The sequence below is a fragment of the Pseudomassariella vexata genome, assembly GCF_002105095.1.
Source record: "Pseudomassariella vexata strain CBS 129021 chromosome Unknown BCR38scaffold_14, whole genome shotgun sequence".
Lineage (NCBI taxonomy): Eukaryota > Fungi > Ascomycota > Sordariomycetes > Amphisphaeriales > Pseudomassariaceae > Pseudomassariella > Pseudomassariella vexata.
The window spans coordinates 155,387-175,116 of NW_024467969.1; the positions used below are offsets into that span (position 1 = coordinate 155,387).

At 50.1% G+C, this 19,730-nt stretch overlaps 7 protein-coding genes across 7 annotated transcripts; 4 read left to right on the forward strand and 3 right to left on the reverse strand.

The window, feature by feature from the left end:
• Window positions 1–2,094: 2,094 nt before the first annotated feature.
• On the reverse strand, window positions 2,095–2,920 carry BCR38DRAFT_445599 (uncharacterized protein). Its single transcript, XM_040861025.1, has one exon. It carries the CDS (start codon window positions 2,853–2,855, stop codon window positions 2,427–2,429), a length of 429 nt encoding a protein of 142 aa, XP_040711782.1. The 5' UTR covers window positions 2,856–2,920; the 3' UTR covers window positions 2,095–2,426.
• BCR38DRAFT_445600 (uncharacterized protein) lies at window positions 2,902–3,576 on the reverse strand. Its single transcript, XM_040861026.1, has 2 exons — window positions 3,089–3,576; window positions 2,902–3,032 (listed from the first exon to the last, which is right to left on the reverse strand). Exons 1-2 carry the CDS (start codon window positions 3,185–3,187, stop codon window positions 2,931–2,933), a joined length of 201 nt encoding a protein of 66 aa, XP_040711783.1. The 5' UTR covers window positions 3,188–3,576; the 3' UTR covers window positions 2,902–2,930.
• A 14-nt stretch (window positions 3,577–3,590) lies between these two features.
• On the forward strand, window positions 3,591–4,520 carry BCR38DRAFT_445601 (uncharacterized protein). Its single transcript, XM_040861027.1, has one exon. It carries the CDS (start codon window positions 3,630–3,632, stop codon window positions 4,176–4,178), a length of 549 nt encoding a protein of 182 aa, XP_040711784.1. The 5' UTR covers window positions 3,591–3,629; the 3' UTR covers window positions 4,179–4,520.
• Window positions 4,521–5,052: 532 nt separating this feature from the next.
• Window positions 5,053–7,576, forward strand: BCR38DRAFT_477399 (uncharacterized protein). Its single transcript, XM_040863072.1, has 5 exons — window positions 5,053–5,344; window positions 5,444–5,807; window positions 5,856–6,196; window positions 6,252–6,425; window positions 6,479–7,576. Exons 1-5 carry the CDS (start codon window positions 5,265–5,267, stop codon window positions 7,446–7,448), a joined length of 1,929 nt encoding a protein of 642 aa, XP_040711785.1. The 5' UTR covers window positions 5,053–5,264; the 3' UTR covers window positions 7,449–7,576.
• Window positions 7,577–11,779: 4,203 nt separating this feature from the next.
• On the forward strand, window positions 11,780–12,748 carry BCR38DRAFT_351640 (uncharacterized protein; the record flags this gene model as incomplete). The annotated part of the gene is made up of 2 exons (XM_040856658.1): window positions 11,780–12,485; window positions 12,555–12,748. The coding sequence occupies 2 exons, from the start codon at window positions 11,780–11,782 to the stop codon at window positions 12,746–12,748; spliced, it is 900 nt and encodes a 299-aa protein (XP_040711786.1).
• A 1,846-nt stretch (window positions 12,749–14,594) lies between these two features.
• BCR38DRAFT_64243 (uncharacterized protein) lies at window positions 14,595–15,903 on the forward strand. Its single transcript, XM_040865533.1, has 4 exons — window positions 14,595–14,708; window positions 14,770–14,793; window positions 14,863–14,958; window positions 15,124–15,903. The coding sequence occupies exons 1-4, from the start codon at window positions 14,679–14,681 to the stop codon at window positions 15,694–15,696; spliced, it is 723 nt and encodes a 240-aa protein (XP_040711787.1). The 5' UTR covers window positions 14,595–14,678; the 3' UTR covers window positions 15,697–15,903.
• Window positions 15,904–16,678: 775 nt separating this feature from the next.
• Window positions 16,679–19,063, reverse strand: BCR38DRAFT_445619 (LMBR1-like membrane protein-domain-containing protein). The gene is made up of 2 exons (XM_040861028.1): window positions 18,569–19,063; window positions 16,679–18,510 (listed from the first exon to the last, which is right to left on the reverse strand). Exons 1-2 carry the CDS (start codon window positions 18,877–18,879, stop codon window positions 16,725–16,727), a joined length of 2,097 nt encoding a protein of 698 aa, XP_040711788.1. The 5' UTR covers window positions 18,880–19,063; the 3' UTR covers window positions 16,679–16,724.
• Window positions 19,064–19,730: the final 667 nt, after the last annotated feature.

Consider the following 19,730-nt stretch of genomic DNA (forward strand, 5'->3'; position numbering starts at 1 on the left):
CAAGCGAAGTTGCCAAGCTGTCATACGCAAATGGTGCTCGGCCATCTGGGAGTCAAGCAAGATTTCAGCCAGCTGGTTGACGTCTGACCTGAGTACCGGGCTGACCCAAGCTAGGGTTCAGGGAAATCAGTCCTATATTCGAGTGTAAATATTGCAGAAGTTAGCAGAACGAGGCCTGCTGATCCAGAAAAGCTATCCTAGAAGTACCAATATCTTGATCGAACCCTTGAGTCACCAGAGCACAAGAGCGCCTTTTCCCACTTCACCCTTTCTTGGCTATCTTGCATCCGCCATTACCTTCTCTACTTGCATTGATTTTGTACTACTTATAAATTCACTTCAATCAGTTGACAAACCACTCTGTAGTAGTTTGTGTATGATAAGTCCCTCCTATCTCTTCTGCTGCTCACCAGACCCCAGCTTTTATTCCAACTCATCTTTCCACCCAAGTAGTGTCCTTTCGTATCCATCAGGATTGGATCGATCACGTTTCTGCAGTTTCCCAAAAAGAAATCCTAAAGCTCTCCTCCACGCTTTGGGCCAGTTGCCAAAATCCATCTTTAAGTCCCACAACGCGTCTTGCATCTACACCTCAACGTCCCATCACCCTCTACCTCAACACCCTCAACACCCTCAACACCCACATTCGTTTCTCCCACTCGTTCCCATTTGGAGCCATAATTGTTTGAGTCTTCCTTTCACAAATACCAGGTTGGCCAACATTTCGACTCCGTTCGTCAACAACGACGCCGTATCTTGGCCGATCCGTGTCTTGCACCAGTCTACAGTCATCATCACTACACTCGTTTCTTACACTGAAGATCTTGCTGACTTGGTATTAGCATTGAGGTAAGAAAAAGTCCCCTTTGATTGGCTAAATTGCGCCAGTCTGGTCAAAAACTGCGCTCTTTCCTCGTCCTGCTGAGTTTGACCCTCCCCTACGCGTCACACGCGACCTCGCGATTGACCTGGCAGCTGCTCAAAATAATTTTCTTCAACCAACAGCCATCCATTTTTCATTTTAAATCAACTCATTCTGACAGTCATCGTTCATTTTCTTCAGCTGCCTCTGCAGAAATTCCCTTCGTTCATCTTTACGCTGCTAACATCTCTTCGCTGGTTGCCAGCTTCGTTCCTGAAAGACTCGTTCACATCGTCACGCACGCAACTTTCGGAGATCCAATTTTCTGGCAAGTAAATCAATTCCATATAATATCTCCCGAAATCAACCAGTTCCTTTCCCAATTCATCTTTGATGGTATTCACCCATTTTGGTTGATCGCCATCAACCACGCGTCTATCATCACTCCCTTTTCTTCACCATCGCCACCTAAATTCCTTTCGTCACACATTCATTCAGTCATAGATTGCCTATCTGTTTATTTCAGTAGGAAAATTTCGCTATCTCGCTAATCATTTATACAGCAGCCTCAACGCCTCACAATTGCGATGCCTTTCTTTGCCGAGCGTGGTACCTCGATGCCGCAAAACATCCGCCGGGATGATTCTGAGGCCTGGAGCGACGTCGACACGCTCAAAATGAGCACCACCGCTGCTACCGTGAAGAACGACACCATGAAGAAGCCAAGTAAGCACTCAACCCCTACCTCGCACTCACCACCTCCTTAGACCAATTCTAACATACTTGATTGCAGAGTTCCGAGGCTTCTCTATCATCTATGGCGTTATAATGATGGCCCTGGTTGCTGGTGCGATCTTCGCCGCTGGTATCTGCTACTCCAAGCACGATGGTAGGTTGCCTGACACAGCTCAGTTTCACCCGCAAGTCTGATTATTGTTGTAGCAGAGCGTAGCGACCTACCTACTGAGATTACTGAGGGAGGTTTCGCTCGCCGAGGAGAGCCCTATGGTTATCACTCCACTTGGACTACCAGTTCTTCCTCTTCCGTCCCTGAGTCTGTCACCTCTACCACGCTGATTGTGTCGAATACCACTGTCTCCCAGACCACCACCGAGCATGCTAGTGAGACACCTGCGGCCGTGACCATTGTCACTCCCACCTCGCCCGTTGTCTCTCATGCTACTGTAACTGAGGCCAGCACCGATACGGTTACTCAAACTATCTTCGGCACCCCTCAGGCTTCTGTAACCGAGACTACTGTTACAAATTCAGTGCTTAATTCCAGTGCGACTGTCACTCAGCAGACCACCACGGATGCGCATGGAAGTACCGTTACGATTACGAAAACGGTTACTCCGTATGCTTCGGGCGATTCGACCATCATATCGGCAACTACTTCTACCTGGAGTCCTGTTCTTTCGACTGGAACTGCAACCACAACTGATGAGAATGGTCATACTATTACGATCACGAATACCGTTACTCTATCTGCTTCAGGCAATCAGACCACCACATCGGCGGTTGCTTCTACGAAGACTCCTGCTACTTCAACCAATACCCAAAATCACACGGTGACTGAGACTGTTGTGGTTAGTCCAAGCATCACATTGGCGGCTACTTCTACCGGGACTTCTGTTGTTGCAACTACAACTGACGAAAATGGCCACAACACCACCAGTAATATCACCGTTTCCCCTTCGATTCCCATCAATACCACCTCGAGCCAGTCTAATCTTGGAAGAACCACCGTCGTGAGCACTAACATAACCTTGTCCACTACGTCAGGCACAACCTTTACTACGACAGACGTTGCGGGACATCCTAGCACTGTCACAAAGTACACCACAGTGACAACATCCCCTACTGTATCCCCGGTTCCCCAAGATAGCACTGTCCAAGTGACGACTGTCCAAGAAACAACCACGACAGTTTCTAGAGGGAGCAGCACTCTGTCGGGCTCGGAGTTGACCCTCACGCAAACAGCTACAGTCATTCCACTTCCATCTTCTGGGAGGACCACTGGTACTGCTGCCGGAGTGACTGGCTCTATTCCTCAACGGTTGTCTACTTACTCCGGATGGAACACTGCCACAACAGCAGTGACATTCACTACCAGCAGTGATAACTGCACCACTAGCTTGACTACTACTTTCGAAACAACTGTAACTAGGTATGCTCTTCTCCTTCTCACCTGCCCTAAGCTGTTCTGTCCTGACTTATTTACAGCAATGATGCCATTACTGCCAGTTCACCCGAGATGAGCAGCGCACATACCCTCAGCACTCGTACTGTCACCACGTCACTCAGCAGCATCTCGTCTAGCATAACGCAGTCCGCGCCGGTGTCTTATAAAGAGTCCATTATCAGCAAGGAGACAACGACTGAGGTGCCGACGATCCATGTTAAGATGACAACCACAACGACCGAGTCATCCATGCCGACCGCAACTGATACTGTAACGGCTGCTGGACACACCACCAACACCCTAACCTGGACAAAGGACAGCACGCGCACTGTCACTATCTTGGATCCCCAGACAACTGTCACTGTCCAGACTCCCTATACTCCTCCCACGGTTACTGTGACCACGACGACCACGCTGAGCCCTTCTCCTGGTGTCTGCACTGCCAGTGTGAGCGTGTCACTCATCACGACCACCATTTTCCACACTGTGTCTCCTTCCACCACTGAGGGTCAGCAACCGTCAAGTCGCGAGGTTACTGTCCAGGGTTTGAGTAATTCAAGCATCGTATCTACTTCTGCATTCATGCTTACCGTCTCGATCAACCCCACAACCACCTATATCGCTCCTCCTCGCAGAGTTGATTCGACGACGACTACTTCAACTTCAACCTCCTGCCACGAAACCACTACAGGTGTCAAGACGACTGCATCCGCCGATATTACCACCGCATATAATACAGGGCCCTCTTCTTCCACGAGTAGCAGCAATAACGATTTTACCAGTAGTTTGATGTCCCACGACATGACAGATATCTCGATAACCACCTCGCTGGCCACCACCTCTACCGTGAGCCCAAGCCCCATCATCTCCGGGAACTCGACCGGCTCCATCACGTCATCCAACCTCGTCGGCACTGGCACTAGCATTCCCGTGACAACCGTCTTCTCAACTACCACGGCGAACGTCACCGGCTCCTCAACGAGCGCGACCACAAGCATAGGTCCGATCGCGAGCTCTGGTGCCGAGAAGAGAGCCTCTCCCAACACGATTGTCCACTGGGGCGGCAGCAACGGCGGCGGCTCGGTCAGTTGCGCTGTCATGCTCGTGGCTGTCATCTGTCTCCTCATCTAAACTGCTAGTGTGTCTTTCTCTGCTCCTTGGAGTGGTTGATACGTTGGCAACCATGGTTGAATTTATTGATGTGACGATGAGAGAAAAGAGATTTGGCGTTGCGATGGTATTTGCTCATTTTGCGCTTTTGGCTGGTCTGCCTCTTTCTTCATGATGGATTCCACCATTTCGTTAATGGTGTGTCTCATCATCTTCACTTCTTCTTGGTGGTCGGGTTGCACCTCGTCATCGGTTCTTCTTACACCCTTTAATACTTGACCTTCCCTTGGCATTGCAAGGATACTGTAGACCTGGCTCAGTTCGTAGGCAGAAATTGATGACATTGACAAAACTCTTCGCAGTCTGGCACATGTTAATTTGGACGTTCCCTTTTGCAACGATTGATGTTGGATCTAACAAGTACTTCATTTGCAGAATATATGTTTCCTCCGCACTCATCACTATGTTACTTGGATGATTGGGAATTAATGATGATCGCTACCCTTCATTGCGCCTTCGGAACTTTCGCGATGGTCAGCCACGAGTAGGCGAACTAGAAGGCAAGATGACGATTGCGCCGCAGAACTTCCAAGTCTAAACGAGCGTCTCACCCTCTGTGGTATGATGTTAACAGCCGAGGGTACCAAAGTCAGAACAAAGTCAGAAAGACAATACTTGATTAGTAAAATCCCAATTGAGATTTGCGAAATCGGCTAACTGGCTCGATGTCTCGAGGTAGCTCCAAGCGGCAAACGGCAGAGGTTGGGAGAATGGCTCACTGCAGGAACAACTACCCTGTATCAAAAGTGTCCGCTCTAATCTGATTGGGCTTCGACCTCGCGTTGAGCCGTCCGTCTCCAACGGAGCCGGAGAGACTTGTCAGATTGTCCTTCAACATTATTCGTCAGTCATCATATGAAGAATTCTAGTCAGGAGAGTCAGCGTGAACTTAAATACCGACGTGGGAGCATCATAATGGAAAGGGTACGGGAGCTTTCTCGTCTCCGGTGACATTTTCCCCTCAAATTTCGAATCGACTTGGTCATTCCAAGTTCCGCAGCGGTTTCCAACGGACTATTTGACGGAAGAGCAGTCGAAAGAAAGCAAATGGGTCCGAGGGCTTGCACCGCATGTGCAAAAGCCAAGACGAGGTGTATTGCGTGCGGCAATCCCAACAAGTGTGAGCGGTAAGCTTCTCGGCTTGAGCAGCAGGGAGGACCGGGAGACGTAGAGCGATTTTAGAAGGAGAGACGTCAAAAGGTGACCCGGGCTGATGAAGGTAACAGATGTGAACGCTTAAATAAGTCATGCTCAAAGCAGACTCCCGCGCCGCCAAGGCTTCGGAAGGGTCGAAAGATGACGAGAGTTGTGGAGCTGGAGAAGAAATTGGCCGATCTCAGTTCTCAGTTGGAGATATCGAATCTTCATCTGCCAGACCTGGGAAAGCCTATCCTGAGGAACCCTGGCAGTGTGAAAGAGAATTCGGACAGGGAGAAGGATAAACCGGAGAAAGACAGCCAGGGTCAGACTGAATATATGAAGAGGATAAAAGCATACTGCTTCTTCAACCACATGTTTCCCGATTACAGAGTCGCGGAGGGTGGTCATGATTCCTCTGGGCTTAACTTCAATGCCATGGGCGACTGGGCAGTGAGTTAAAACCATTGCTGCAGGGGCATATTGACTGATGGGCAATAGGAAATGGCCCCACGTTTTCCTGCTGGAAGGCCTATAGCCAACGAACCGCCTTCAAGTAATTGGCCTCAAGGCGCCGAGGCCTGCACCCTTCTGAGCGAGTATAAGGATAAGCTTATGCATATCTTTCCATTCGTCATCGTGCCACATGACTTGACAGCAGCGCAGCTCCAATGGAAGCGACTGTTCTTGTGGAAGGCCGTCATGGTCGAGGCTTGCCATCTGGATGGGAAACGTCAGCTCGAGCTCGGTACAGAGTTGCTGAGGGAGCTCAGCGAAGCGGCCTTCACGAGACCTCATAAGAGCGTTGATTTGCTCCAGGGCTTGTTGTTGTATCTTGCTTGGTAAGCTTGATGTCTACGAATTTTCGTGTAAATGAACTGACCAATGGCGAAATAGGTTTCATTATGCTCTGAACAGTTTCCAAGTGACGAATCTGCCATTCTTGGCTAGGTCTCTTTGCGTCAACCTAGGCTTCAACGACAATCAGATCGCCACCAGACAAGCGGAACATGGTTCTGCATGCTTGGAACACATGCGAGCATTTGCCGGTACATACCACCTGGTGACCAAGTGAGTTCTGAACCAGCCTTCCTGACAAAGGCATTTGACTCAATGCGTTTTAGTGTTTTCACCACAGGCAAGAGACCCGGTGCTCTAATGAGCGCGGCCTACATCGAGGTCATTTGTCGCATGATCGAGCAGAAGTCAGAATATCCCACCGATGAGCTCCTCGTACGGCTGGTCAAGATCCAGCAAATTGCGCAGTCAATCACCACAACATTCTCAATAAATCACAACTTCCAGAACCCGCCGTCTTCCGTCCTCCCTCTACTCGTGGTGGTGAGGAGCTTTCAGGAGCAGATTGACGCCTACAAGGCACCCTTGCCAACTTACCTCCAAGACAACAACCTCATGTCCCATGTCCGCATCGCTGAGCTCTTCCTGTACGGAGTCGCACTGCAAGACACACAAGAACTTGGCCCCGGCAACCTGCAATTCAACGACTGCCTCGAGCTCCTCTGGACTCTGTTAGGAGTCACCAAAGCTTTCCTAGCACTGCGCTTCGCGAGACCCGTCACTGAGGTTCCTCGCTTTATCTGTATCTCCTCCTTCGACTGCATGTACGCTTTCATGACCTGTCTTAAATTGTACAACCTCGAAGCCCCCGGTTGGGACTTGAACCTGGTGAGGCAGGACCTCTCGCTGGGCGGTCTGATGGATAGACTGTCTCATGACATGGAGCTCGTCTGCGATAGGCGCAAGATCCGGCAGACCCGAGGTGGGCGGCAAACACAGGGATTGCTGCCGGACCAAGACCCGTTTCAGAGGCTGACCTCAATGCTCAAGGGGATTAAGGCCGTGTTGGATTCTTCGGCGGTGCAGATGACGGGAATTACTGGGGGCGGCAATTTTGGGGCGACGCAGATGGCGAGGCCGCCAGCGGCCGTGAATGCCATGCAGCAGCAGAATCTGGATCTTGGGGCAGCGCTTAGTCCTAACATTTGGCAGGAGGTCTTCAATGATAATGTGTGGAATATGAACGATTGGGGTAGTCAGAGGTTTAGTCTTCTCAGCTTTCCTGCCGAGTCATAGATGGGAAACCTGGATTGCATATCATTAGGAGGCACGTTACTGCCGCCGCATTTAGTTGCAATGATTTCCCGAGCATCTAGAGGACAAATAATATAAGCTAGCCTGATATTCCAGTGAAATAAACCGGCGTACCTTGGTTTTCTACCTAGGTATCCTGTTTATTTTGTCTTCAGCTTGTCCATGCTTCACAGATACGTAATAAATACCAGACCTCACGTCGAAAAGCGAATCCCTATTGGAAGGGATGGCGGCAAGCGCGCTGGTAAGCATCTGCAATGCTGGTCCTATATAATTTCAATAGTGCTGCCTTCCTGCCAGTATCGGCTGAATCCTTTTCGTCTCTCCAAACCTAGACCGCTACAATACAGCCATTCTCTCCTAAGAGCGCTCCGTCTCTCTTTTCACATCCACACATGCATTGCCTCAAGGTAATGCCTTGTCAACATATCTTTCGCTCATGCACTGGGTCCTTCCCGATCGTCGTGAATTACTTATCATTTTGTCGTTGTTTGAGATACTCCCAAAGATAGCCCGGAATTCGATTGCGAGCGGTTGCCGTTACTCCCTTTCAACAATGGAGTCGCAGAACAAGTGCCCGACAGATCTCGACATGGAGCAAACCAAGCTCTCCGTTAGACTCCCCGTCGAACTATTCCTTATGACACTTGACGAACTGATTGCACGGCCTCTCGACCCTTGCGCAACCTACATTGGTCATGCCAGAAATATGCGCTAGCCACACTACAAGACTGACCAAGAATCCCAGATATGTCAAGCCACACTTTGATATTGCTGTCTAGTGCCACATGCGTTCCGAGAAATGCAGAACGTCTCTTCTACAAAACAGTCACATTGAGAAGCACGGAGTCCATTGTGCGCCTCATTCGAAGTCTCATTGAGGAACCTGATCTCTGCACTGTCTCCTAAGACCCCGCTTCAGGCTCGAAGCCGTCGTGATGTGAATATCCTCAGAATAATGAAGCTGGATTATCGCACATTCGTGACAGAAAGAAGGAATAGGCGTCCAATTGATGAATACGAAGCCCAGACCGCCACCAGACTACATATGGCCTTGCTTCTTCTCCCTCGATCTGTTGAGATACTGCTCATACGGTGCACATCCAAATACACGGGTACGCAACAAGAAACGGCAAGGTGGAATATTTTGGAAAAAACAGCCCAAGGCATTGACAGTCCTTCCCATCCATTCCAACATGACTTCAAATCCGGCTTCAGCTTCGGTTTCGCTCTCTGCATGCTGGTATGGATTACAGAATGAGTCTCTTCTGAAAATACACCAAGTTGCAGGTCTAGTAATGCGGGTTCAGACATTAGGTCACCTTTGATGAAACCTAGCATCAATTTCAGCTTCGGCAATACTCAACATAACAACAAATCTGAAAATAAATCCTTGCGATACAGCGCTGTCGACTGGCCGGAAGTTCATTGGTTGTCTAGTATTGATGATGGAACGAACAAGAATACAAGTTTGCCGGTCTTCCATTGTGGAGGTTCCCCTGGTAGTGGCAGTATGATATGCATTTGGACTCACAGGATTGAGACTCTACTGGTTCACGAACGAATCCTGCAATTTGAGGAGATTTTTCTTGTCGAAAATATAAGGCAGGCTTTGGTGCCATCAGGAAGAGAGCACACCTGGGCATTGTGCAAGAGGTGAAGTTCCACTCACCATCTACCCCAACGACGGTAGCCGAATGCCACACCCGTCGTTGAGGACCATTCAGTGAGAAATATCATGTATCGGCAATGATAATAAGGCCTGGATACTATTACTGGAAGATAGGCATGCAAGACTTTGATTAGTCTGAGGCTAGATGTGACATCGAGAAGATGTGCCGAGGCACTGCTCGCTTGCATGTGCAAGATGTCATGTGTGTCCCATGATTAACTATATACATCTGACGCTACTCACTGCTCGCTGCTGTTATTTAAGACTCGGAATTTCCGTGAGCCTGCAATGTTCTAAGCCATTGTCAAGAAGAACACAATACTCTTTGGTACAGCAGCAATACTACTTCGTCAACGTGAGGTAGTTCTGAATGGACAGGGGGTTACCCTGGAACGAACCTGCAAACACGACTCGGATCTCTTCCAAAGCTTCAAAGTGGCTCCAGCAAGACAATCTTGTTAGGTGATCATAAAAGACCGTGGAGAGTCTGCACATGCGTTTGGGCCCTGCAGGTTCATAAGTCCTGGCAGAATGTTCAGCAAACAAGCTCATCAAATGTGCAACGGTTCATGTTCAAAGAGTCTGGCCCCACCTGCACCCCATCGTAGGCAACTTGTAGCGAAACCTCTAATAGTCTAGCTGCGTAAACCACTAAAGAGTCTGTAAGGGTTTGTGCTAGTAAGTAAGTCCTGCTGCGGAGTCCTTAGCAATAATATCGGGGTCTGACGTATGGAGTATAGGGCTCTGGGTAACTGAAGTATTCAAGTAGGGTAACTGGGAATAGAGTCGTCAAGGCAGTTTGCCTCACCAATGGGTTAGATTGATGCTTAGATTGATCACTGAAGTAGAGACTGTCTATCTATGAAACGCCTGGGAGTCCTGTCCCTTATATATCCATCTCTCCTTCACTGATCCTGTTGGATCATTTGGATCGATCCATGATCCTCTCGAGCCTGGCTCGAACTGGATCTATCTCGATCCAATATATCCAGGTACCGAGATACTTAGTCACGTGACCTTCGTTCCGTCGTTCTTCCGATGCGGGGTCCCGTGATCCTAGCGAGCGTGTCCACTCTGGCCTGCCAACAGGCCTTCTTTGTTGGTCCAGGTTTAATGGTTCGTAACACAACTCCAACGTGACCACATGTACGAAGTAATTAACACCCAATTGCACACCCAATTCCTAGCTAAATTCAATAAAAGCACATGTACGGAAATGGATTTGACAGCTGCTGTGGCCCACTATAAGCTTGAGCTAACTACAGGACGAATATATCGATACCATGAGACTACAAAGGGTATTTTACGCCACGCCCTCTATACGCCTATGAATAGATAGTCCTAAAGAGCTGTTATCTTGGGGCGGCCTATGCGGTGCCCAGAGGCGAATAATTTAGTTACTTCGTAGCTTGGAATATTTTAATAGACTACTCAAAAATCATATTTAGGCCGGTTATGTGCTACGCAGCTATATGTCAGGGTACGGCTAGGCCGAAGGCAATAGTACAGAGTGATGGGGAGTAACGGGCGTCCCTCCTACGTAGCACCGGGTGGTCACTGGCGGTCTCAGGTAGGGGTGCCCACGGTGATGCATTGATCTCTGCTCCTTCCCTATCCTACTTCGAGATGGTCCTTATATAGATAGCTAGGCCGCCGCTTGGACCCGGCATAACAGCAGGGTCGGCGATGCCAAGGATCTTGACTCTCGTCATCCCAAAGCTTCACATAGATTGTAATCATGACTCGGGAGTCTTTTGTCCGAAACACCCCTCCGGCGCCCCACCGGTGTCTTGCGTTCAGTGTCCTGACACCCACTGGTGCCTATGGCATTCTGTTCTCTGACACTATAGCTGCGCGGACTTGAAAAGAGTACTTATAGCTTTTTAATATTTATCGATAAAAATACGTGTAATTTTTCCCTAAAAGTCTTTTCTATAGTGGTTAGTAGCCGATTAATAAGTACTGTGTAGGTGTGTGACTGTGGTGACTTACTTGACTTTAACACGATGGGTTCCATCGGCTCATCGCATTACATCACCAATGAAAGCACAACACAGATGTTCCGTTGCTGCGTAAAGTTTGGTAAAGTTCCGTCGACCTGGGATTGTCTTTTGACTCGCTGGTCATGAGGTCCTAACTTCGCATTGTTCTGATGATTTCAGAGGTGGCAACCATGAGTCGACGCCTGGAAGTCGAAGAGTGGATCATCGAGATATCAGCGCCAAGACGACTCATCTGCCCCCTCAACAAATAGAATCGGGTGCCGCCGTCGGTGAGAACTTCCCCAGGTTTTTTCTCTTGACGGCCTTTCAGCTGGAAACCTTATTTGCAGCAGCACAAAGGCACGCCTTGTGATCGTTTTTAGCTCGAGCTCTAGATCGCAAGGCTCAAGTCCTTTGTCTAAGAAGTTGGGATCAGTTCCTTGTGTTTATCGAAGTCTGACGACCTCTGAACCAGCAACGCAACTGCGAGGGTTCGGCGCCTTGGGACAGCAGCCCACGAGCTTGTGAACAGCCCAACAAACCTTCAGCAAGCCTCTCCCGCTCGCGATAAGACGAACACTAAAGCCATCCCACACCGCAAATTTTCTCCCACTGATAGATTCGATCGACGCCTTTCCGAGATGTCGCTTCAACTGTACATGGTCTACCTGGCCTACTTTATCGTGGGACAGGTCGCGCTCACCATCGCCCTCTACATGATCTCCTTCATCATACCGAAAGCGGCCTTCGGGGCTCGCTGCTTGGCCGGCTACATGGCGCTGATGATCTGTGCTATTTATGGGGCATTGATTTCGATAGCATTGCGCATGGTTGGGAAAGAGCAGATTGCGCAGTGGACGACGGCGCGCCTCTTCAAATACCTCATGGCTTACTCGACTGGCATCACGTTCGAAGTTGAAGACCCCCATGGATACCTCAGCACCGTACGACCGGCCGTGTTCCTCGGGAACCACCAGACAGAGCTGGATGTGCTGATGTTGGGGTGGATGTTTCCCAAATACTGCAGTGTGACTGCGAAGAAGTCTCTGAAAAATTGGCCTTTCCTCGGGTGGTTCATGGCCCTGAGCGGCACCGTCTTCATTGATCGCAAGAATTCGAAGGATGCGAGGCAAGCGATGAGTGGTGCGGCAGAGGAGATCAAGAAGCGCAAACAGAGTGTCTACATGTTCCCCGAGGGCACGCGCAGTTACTCCAAAGAACCCATACTTCTGCCCTTCAAGAAGGGTGCCTTCCATCTTGCTATTCAGGCTGGTGTGCCCATCGTCCCTGTCGTCGCCGCCAACTACTCTCACATACTCTATGTCAAGAACTTTACTTTCAGAGCAGGCAAAATCCCCCTCAAGGGTAAGCTGAATAGCCCTATCTACGTGCTCTACCTACGTGTTTCTCCTGAACGCTACTAACGTCCTTTAGTGCTTGACCCAATCCCAACGACCGGCTTGACGTCCGCAGATGTCGAAGAGCTCACCCGCACGACTCGAGAGCTGATGCTCAATGAGATCGTGATGCTGACGGAAAAGGCACAAAAGCGACGTTTTGCGATGCCCGCGTCGAAAGGCAACGACGGAGTCCTCAAGGCGAGTGGTGTCGAGGCGACCATCTCTTGAAGACTTGGGACACTTTATATCTCACGCAATACAAGTGGGTAGACTTGGAGGATGGTCTGCATCGCAAGTCCAGTAGGACGGAGAAGAAGAAGCGGCCTGATGAAGTTGGTGCATGGAGGAAACCCTTTCAAGTTTTGACGCAAGTCTTTACGTATGCATTTGATACCCTTAGACCGACGCATTGATGTTTGGGCGCTAGACACACTTTGGTTGTCAAAGACAGCGGTCCACTATCTGGACTAGCACCAACTACTAACGTGACCCTTGACGGCTTATTTTACGACATCTGCATATACTTGGAGCGGGAGTCGGCAAGAGGCATTGCATATCAGACTTAGAGTTCAAACACTCTTCAAGTTGGTACCCGAATCAAAGTACCATTTCGACACGCGAATACACGATACGTTCATCAAATTGCGAAAATGTTTTACAAGTATCAACTCCTCCGTATTAATCATGGAGTCCCGGCAGAATTCATCTCACGCGTCCCTCACGATCGTACGGGTTTGGCGTGCTTGCCACGCCATCATGGAAACACCGAACAGAATTCGATCATTCTACGCTGAAGAGGAGCTGCAAGATGGAAGCGAATCGACACACACCGTGTGCTATGTATACAACTTCTTTGACTGGATGATATCAGACGATGGAATTCCAACACATGCAGGTTCTTCCATCCATCACTCGGGTGCTCCATTCACTCCATAGTCCCTCCTTCCAGCAGTGCGGTTACGTCTTGACGTAAGTGGGCACGGTGGGGTAGGACAACGGCATACGTAGCAGGTTTCGCATGGCATCTTCGATCTGGGATTCCGTGTTGAAGCTTGATGAGCAGGTTACTGCATGCCAAGAGGGGCATCGTGTTGGATTTCTTGGCTTTTACCAAAATGAGCGTATGACGAGTTCAGCCTGCGAGGATGATCTCATGTTAGAGGCCGCCAATTAGATGTTTCAATCTCAACGCAGCTTCCCACAGTTTTCTACCCCGCTATTCTTGTCGCTGCCGTTTTTGGCCATGAAATATCCCATATCCACATCACGCTCTATACACGGTGAATGACGCCAGGGGTCCATTCCTTTGACTTGTGTCTGTGAGACAGTAGCATCGGTCATAACGGAAAACAGGAATTGTGCCCACAGAAGCAAGCAGGGCCCAGTCATGGCAAGCCGCTAGCACATTCCAGGAGTAGGTATCGAGCTGTTGTCATCGATGCGTCCAGACCAACCCGCAAGTAGATGAACCAGTTGCCCCCACCAATGTTTGCTGACGGGGCGATGCGATCCAGGTACTAAGACATGCCATCTTAACACGCAAACCGGATGAAACATGGCACAGGAAGAGAGAGAGAGAGAGAGAGCTACGCCCGACTAACTACAGCTGAAGCTACTTCGGAGGGTTGTAATCTTCGATGATACCACTAGTTGCGATGTCTTGATCTAAACCTCATCTGGTACTGATGTCATGGCGATTGAGGAACTAATCCCACGTGGTCTTCGATGTACCTCGACATCGACGGCGCTTGTCATGGGACCCGACGGCTTGACATCAGCTACCTCTGGCCCTGGTATACCGAAGCAAGAGTCTATAATCAAGGCTGGCGTCTACTTATCTACTTTCCCGAGCCAGCTGGTGGTGCTGAAACAAGACACACAGTTTGCCTTGTGGAAAGCTCGGTAGTGACGTCGCTTCTCCCAGCAGCTCTGAGCTGTTCCCCCCTCATTCAGATGAGTGAAGCAACCAAGGCAAGTGTCTTCTTGTAGGAAGAGGCAGGAAAGCAAGTTACTGGATGCTTCCAACGTTGGTAGTATAAAGAACCCAACCCCCGGCGTCTTGGTGGCATGCTCTTTGCATCTTCGTTTTGTATCATCCCTAGACACAATTCTACTAGACTTGTCACTCGACCATCATCATCATCCAACCCAGTTTACAATGTCGAACTACAACAACGATAACGAGGACGTAAGGCTCCTCCTTTTATATCGTCCTGCTGAACTGGGACCTCAGCTAATACCTCATATAGTCCAGCTACGGCGAGGACCGCTACGTATGCTAACCCAAGTATAATGGCCTCGCAGACGTTCCTCTAATCAAGCTATAGGGCGCCAACCGCCAGGCTGGAGATGGCACCAATGAAACTGGCCGCACGGGAGGCTCGGGCAACGAGCGCGGTATCTATGGAAGCTCTGGTGACCGAGACACCAGTGACACCGTATGTGATTTCAAATTCAACTCTGTTTGATTTCTCTTGAGAGCAAGAATTGTATTGTCAGGCATAACATTGAAGCTGAAGCTTGTGCTTCTGTGCCTTATGTCAGAACTCTAATTCTGCTGCTTGATCCTGAACACTATTCGTAACTAACGCGCGTCGCCACAGTATGGTTCGGGCAACCAGACCAGCTCAGGCTACGGGTCCAGCGGCCGTGGCAACGATGATTCGTATGGCTCCAGCAACACTGGTGGAAACACGTTCGGCTCCTCTGGTCGTGACACCTCGGACACATACGGCTCCAGCAACACTGGTGGAAACACGTTCAGCTCCTCTGGCCGTGACACCTCGGACACATACGGCTCCAGCAATACCGGACGGGATACCTCGGATGCTTATGGTTCCAGTGGTCGCGACACCTCTGACACGTATGGATCGAGCGGTCGCGATACTTCGGACACCTACGGATCCAGCGGCAACAAACCAAGCGGCTTCGGCGGCAACAACGATTCAGACAACTACGGCAGCACCGGCAACAAGCAGGATAGCTCGTACGGGTCGTCCACTGGCGGCGGTGACTACGGTAGCTCCGGCAACTATGGTGACAAGTCTGACAATAAGGGGGACTCTAACCTGGGCAAATTCGCTGAGAAGATTGGGAGTGTGTTCGGGAGTGATAAGTTGACCGAGAAGGGTAGAGAGAAGAGGGAGCAGAAGGGAACTGGGGATGATAATTATTAAATGTTGATGTGGTTGAGTAGGCATGTGGAAAAGGTCAACGAAGTTGTGGGAAATGATCAATACGAAAGTGGAGAAAGGACATCGTTACATAGCAATAACAGTACCTGGGATTGAACCCTATTTGCTGTATAAAGTGTCATTAAATCCACTAGATATGGTTATGAACAGTGAATCACGTTCAGATTGATACGGCATGGACAATGCAACTCTAGTTTCAACGATAGTACCTTGATATTCCCTGTAGCCTGATTGACGGATGCAGGCAACCCCGCCTAAGTAATGTCCCACACCCATATCGTCAACAGAGTAAAAGCCCCTTTCACGATTTCTGTCCGCGACGGCCGCTCCTGCTGCTGATCTTGTGGCCGGCTCTGGCACTCACACCGCCAGTATTGTAATTGGACCCGAAGAGTCTGGGAAATATTTATTTTGAGGAGGGGTTTGAAGATGGAGGCGGAGGAGCAGATGGTGGCTGGAATAGGGGAAGGGATATATGTCAACGAGCGAGCTTGTAAGAAAGAAGGACACTAAAATTGAATCAGGGGGAGGAATTAGCCCTCCAAAACCAAAGGCGAGGCCTTGCGGGTGTTACAATTAGATATATCAGCATTCACGCTCGCGGATAAAATAGAACATATAGAGATGTTTGGTGGCTGTGAGATAGTGCTCATATTCACGTGTATTGATGCCAAGTTCCCCTAAAGTGCTAATAGCCTTCGAGCCAAACTACCCTAACCTAGTGCTCAGGAAAGGGGCAACAAACAAATTTGTGTCTTGCGGTTAAGCCCAGGGCACCCGTGAACCTAGGAGAGATCAAAAGCATCATGGCCCAACACCAATGCGGGTTTAATAGGGCATCTTGATCGCTGATTGAAGTACCCTCAGTTCCACCCAGCTCCTTTGGCAAATCCGCCCTAGTCGGGTAGGGACAAAACCGGTCACAAGGTGGATGAACAAGGACACCAATCAAATATTGGAAATTTGCTCGTGTTGTTCTATTCCGATTAGTCTATCTCAAAACTCTATCCTCACAGCCTTATACTACCATCACCCCCAAACCACCTCCGAATATCTATATTGCTTCCAGCCGCCCCCGATCCACTAGCCTGAGACTCCTCGTTACCACCCATCCACTTGGGTTTCTTGAAGCCATCCCCGATCTCCTGAATCCACTTTGGCGTATCTATCCCATCAATCGTATTTTTGAACCGATGGCCGAAACTCGTGAAGAAATTGTCGTCTTCCGGATCAGCGGCCGGGCCTGGGCGCAAAGACTGCTCTCCGCCTCTGGTCGGGTTGTCGTGGTAGCCGGGTGAAGTGGCAAATGGCGTCCTGGCCCCACTTTCACTTCTAGATGCAGGCACTGGCAGGATAGGGGTAGCTCGAGCCCCCGAGGCCCTGAAAATTGGGTCTGCTCTCCTTCTGGAAATGGACGTCCCGTTCAATTCGCGCTCGATCAGGACTCGGCCTTCTCGCCAGGAACCAGTACCGTAGCCCGTCTCGTTCTCCTCCTCGTCATCCACGAGCTCGAGGTCGAAGCCAAGCATTCGTCTCACCTTGCCGTACAGACCAAAGAGGGTTGCGCATACGGGGATGAGGACAAGAATGGGAAAGAGATTATCAAACCACTTTCCCAGAGGCGTTAGGTCGATCAGTTTTCCGAGGAACCGATAGAATATCGTCTTGGTGTATATCGATGGCGAAAGGAAGGTCATGAAATTGTACGACAGCGGCACGCTTAGTCTCGCGACCTGGCTGGCGTACCAGAATGCGGATTCGTGACCCGTGTTGCGGCGGACCAAGGCACGGCCTCGCCACACCTTGACCTCGGTCACGGAGGTCAGGGCGGCAGCGCACATGTATAATATCCAGAGCGCGGCGATGACTTGACCGGCCAACCCGACCTGGCCTTTGTCTCCCGTCCAGTGGTGGACCACGCTGAGGCGGATTACCGATAATTTCGGGAGCGCTACCTTGACCATCTCGGACCAAATGATACACGCAGACGCCAAGGCGAAGAAACCTCCAAGGAAGATTCTGAACGAAGGCAGAACATGGAAATGCAGTAGGTACCGGGTATAGGGCGTGAGCAGAGTGATGCTGCCGAGCGTCGACGCATCCGGGCTAGGCCGGCCAAAATCGAGCTTTTTAGAAGCCGCCGAGTCCAAAACTGCCTGTGCCTTTGCAGCATCCTGTAGGAGACGATGCCATTCTTCGACGTATCTGGATCTGGCATGACGCGACTGAATGAGTCGCCGCGTGAGATCCGCCAAGTATTTCTCCGTAATCACCGTTGGAAGAACGCGACTGTCGACATCTGAGCGAGGGACCGCGGCGGTTGGTCGAGATTCGGGCATGTTGCACATGTCGGCCAACTCCTCGATCCAGTCTTGGAAATCCCTGGCACTGCCCGTCTTGCGCCTGCTCAGTTCCGAGACCTGCATCTCCAAGTCCTCCAGAGTCAAGAGCGCATCCTCCATCTTTTCATGTAGTCCTGGCGCATGCGCCTGTAGTCTCTTGAGCCTCCCAGGTATACTGGCTTTCCTGAAAATCTCCCGGGGAATCGCAACAAGTCCGTGGCCCATGAGGTAGATTGCCAGCACCAAACCCCAGCAGTATGCCAGAGCCATGACCAGACCCTTGAAGGACTCGTAATGAATTCCATAGGAGATGAAGAAGTATAGGAGCCCGATGATTCCAGAACCGAGCAGGATCGCTTGGTACTGCGCGTTTTGGCGCAATGAGTAAAGGATGCGGTCCTTCGGCTCTCGATACCCGGCGTCGGAATACTCGGCGAGTATGGGTAGGATAAACCTGCCAGCTCTCTATCAGTACTTCTGGATTACGAAAATCCCCATGCGACGCCCCATACCATGTAAGCACGAAAGTCAGCCAGTACGTGATCCTCCACGACACCAAGAGCAAGCGCTCCGGAAACCAAATGCCCCTCGCAGCGTCATCGTCGGTCGCAGCGCTCGAAGCAAGATCGATGGGTACGAGGAGTACGATGAAGGCCGGCAGCCACAGGGCGAAGAAAACAGGGACGAGAAGGTAGGACGGCGTCGTTCGCAGCGGGAGGTAATGTCGAAGGATGAGGAGGACCACCAAGGAGATGATGAGCAGCGCGATGGCAGCAAATATCTCGGAGCCCGCGGCTGATGCTGCGCTGAGTGTGTGTATCATCCTGCACTATCCGAGAAAGCCTCCATTAAATTGTCTCAATACAGACGAACAATGTAGAAAACCGTTCAAAAGAATTTTCCTGAAGGCAGGAGCCTGAGCAGACAACGCGACTACTTTCAACTTGGAGACTGACGTAGTCGGGGGGCAGAGTGGGTAGTCTCAAATCAGAGCCCAGTAACAAGTGGAGTTACAGCGGGTGGCTGAGATTGGTTTAGCCTCCCTGCATCAATTTCAAATCGAAATTTGAATTTTACGCTTGCTTGCGGTAGTTTCCTCACAGGGGTCGGCTTCCAGGTAGGCTAGCTCGTTCCTGGCCTTCCTATGCAAGGAAAGACAGGCATCATCACTGCATATGATTCCTTGTCTGTTAAAATTGTCTATAGATTTCGAGAAACTGGTTTCTCTTCGGGCAGGCTAGAGGTGCTTTCGAGCCAGACACCAACGTTTTGCAACTGTCTTTGCCATCCTTAAACTTCAATGAAAGATTCCTAGTTGTACACAGTTCACGGCGAGAACTCCAACCAATCCGCATATGATGCGAGTGCATATGGGGTGTGGATTGTGGTATTGGGGAAACTTGGTTACCTAAGCTAGCTGGCTGGCCGAAGGGCCTCTTGTGCTACCTATTTTATCTTATCTATAGCTGCAGGGCGACCCTCGGGGTCATGTATCAGCATGCCCGTAATGCAACATGCTCGGGATGAAGGTTAGGTACAATCCAGCGAGTTTTCGGGAACCCAGTCCCATCATTTCGCTATATTAATGCTGCGGATGAAGACTAGTAAATCACATTCTTTCCTTGAACATCAAGTTATGACCAAGAGAGAAAAAAGAATAAGGGGGCGGGTGGG